The 316-nt window shown below is 70.3% G+C and overlaps 1 protein-coding gene across 1 annotated transcript in view; it reads right to left on the bottom strand.

The window, feature by feature from the left end:
- Positions 1 to 300, bottom strand: part of VARS (valyl-tRNA synthetase) — a 13,711-nt gene extending 13,411 nt beyond the window's left edge. The window contains exon 1 of the mRNA XM_005859920.2: positions 7 to 300. Within this exon, the coding sequence (XP_005859982.1) occupies positions 7 to 100 (94 nt within the window). The 5' untranslated portion in view covers positions 101 to 300. The remainder of the gene's footprint in view (positions 1 to 6) is intronic.
- Positions 301 to 316: the final 16 nt, after the last annotated feature.

Genomic DNA, 316 nt, shown 5'->3' with positions numbered 1-316 from the left:
CCCAGCCCGGGCCCTCCCCAGCCTCCCCGTAGCGCGCGGCGATGAGGGCTCGGAGGCTGGGGAAGGCATCGGGGTGCGGGGAGACGTAGAGGATGGACATGGCTCTGCAGTGTCCGAGCCTGGCGGCAAAGACCTAGGGGAAGGAGAGACGCCAGACTGAGGGACCTGGGTCCTACCTGAGTAAACAGGGGGCCCGCATGGCTCCTCTACCGCGGGCGCCAGGCCCCCCGGATTTGGGGGGTCTGGTCAGGCCTCAAGAGCCCAGGGTCTGGCTATCGGAGTGGTGGTGACGGCCCGGGACCGCGGCCTCGGGGAG

This window comes from Myotis brandtii, unplaced genomic scaffold (genome assembly GCF_000412655.1).
Source record: "Myotis brandtii unplaced genomic scaffold, ASM41265v1 scaffold130, whole genome shotgun sequence".
Lineage (NCBI taxonomy): Eukaryota > Metazoa > Chordata > Mammalia > Chiroptera > Vespertilionidae > Myotis > Myotis brandtii.
This window is presented reverse-complemented; position numbering and strand designations above follow the sequence as displayed.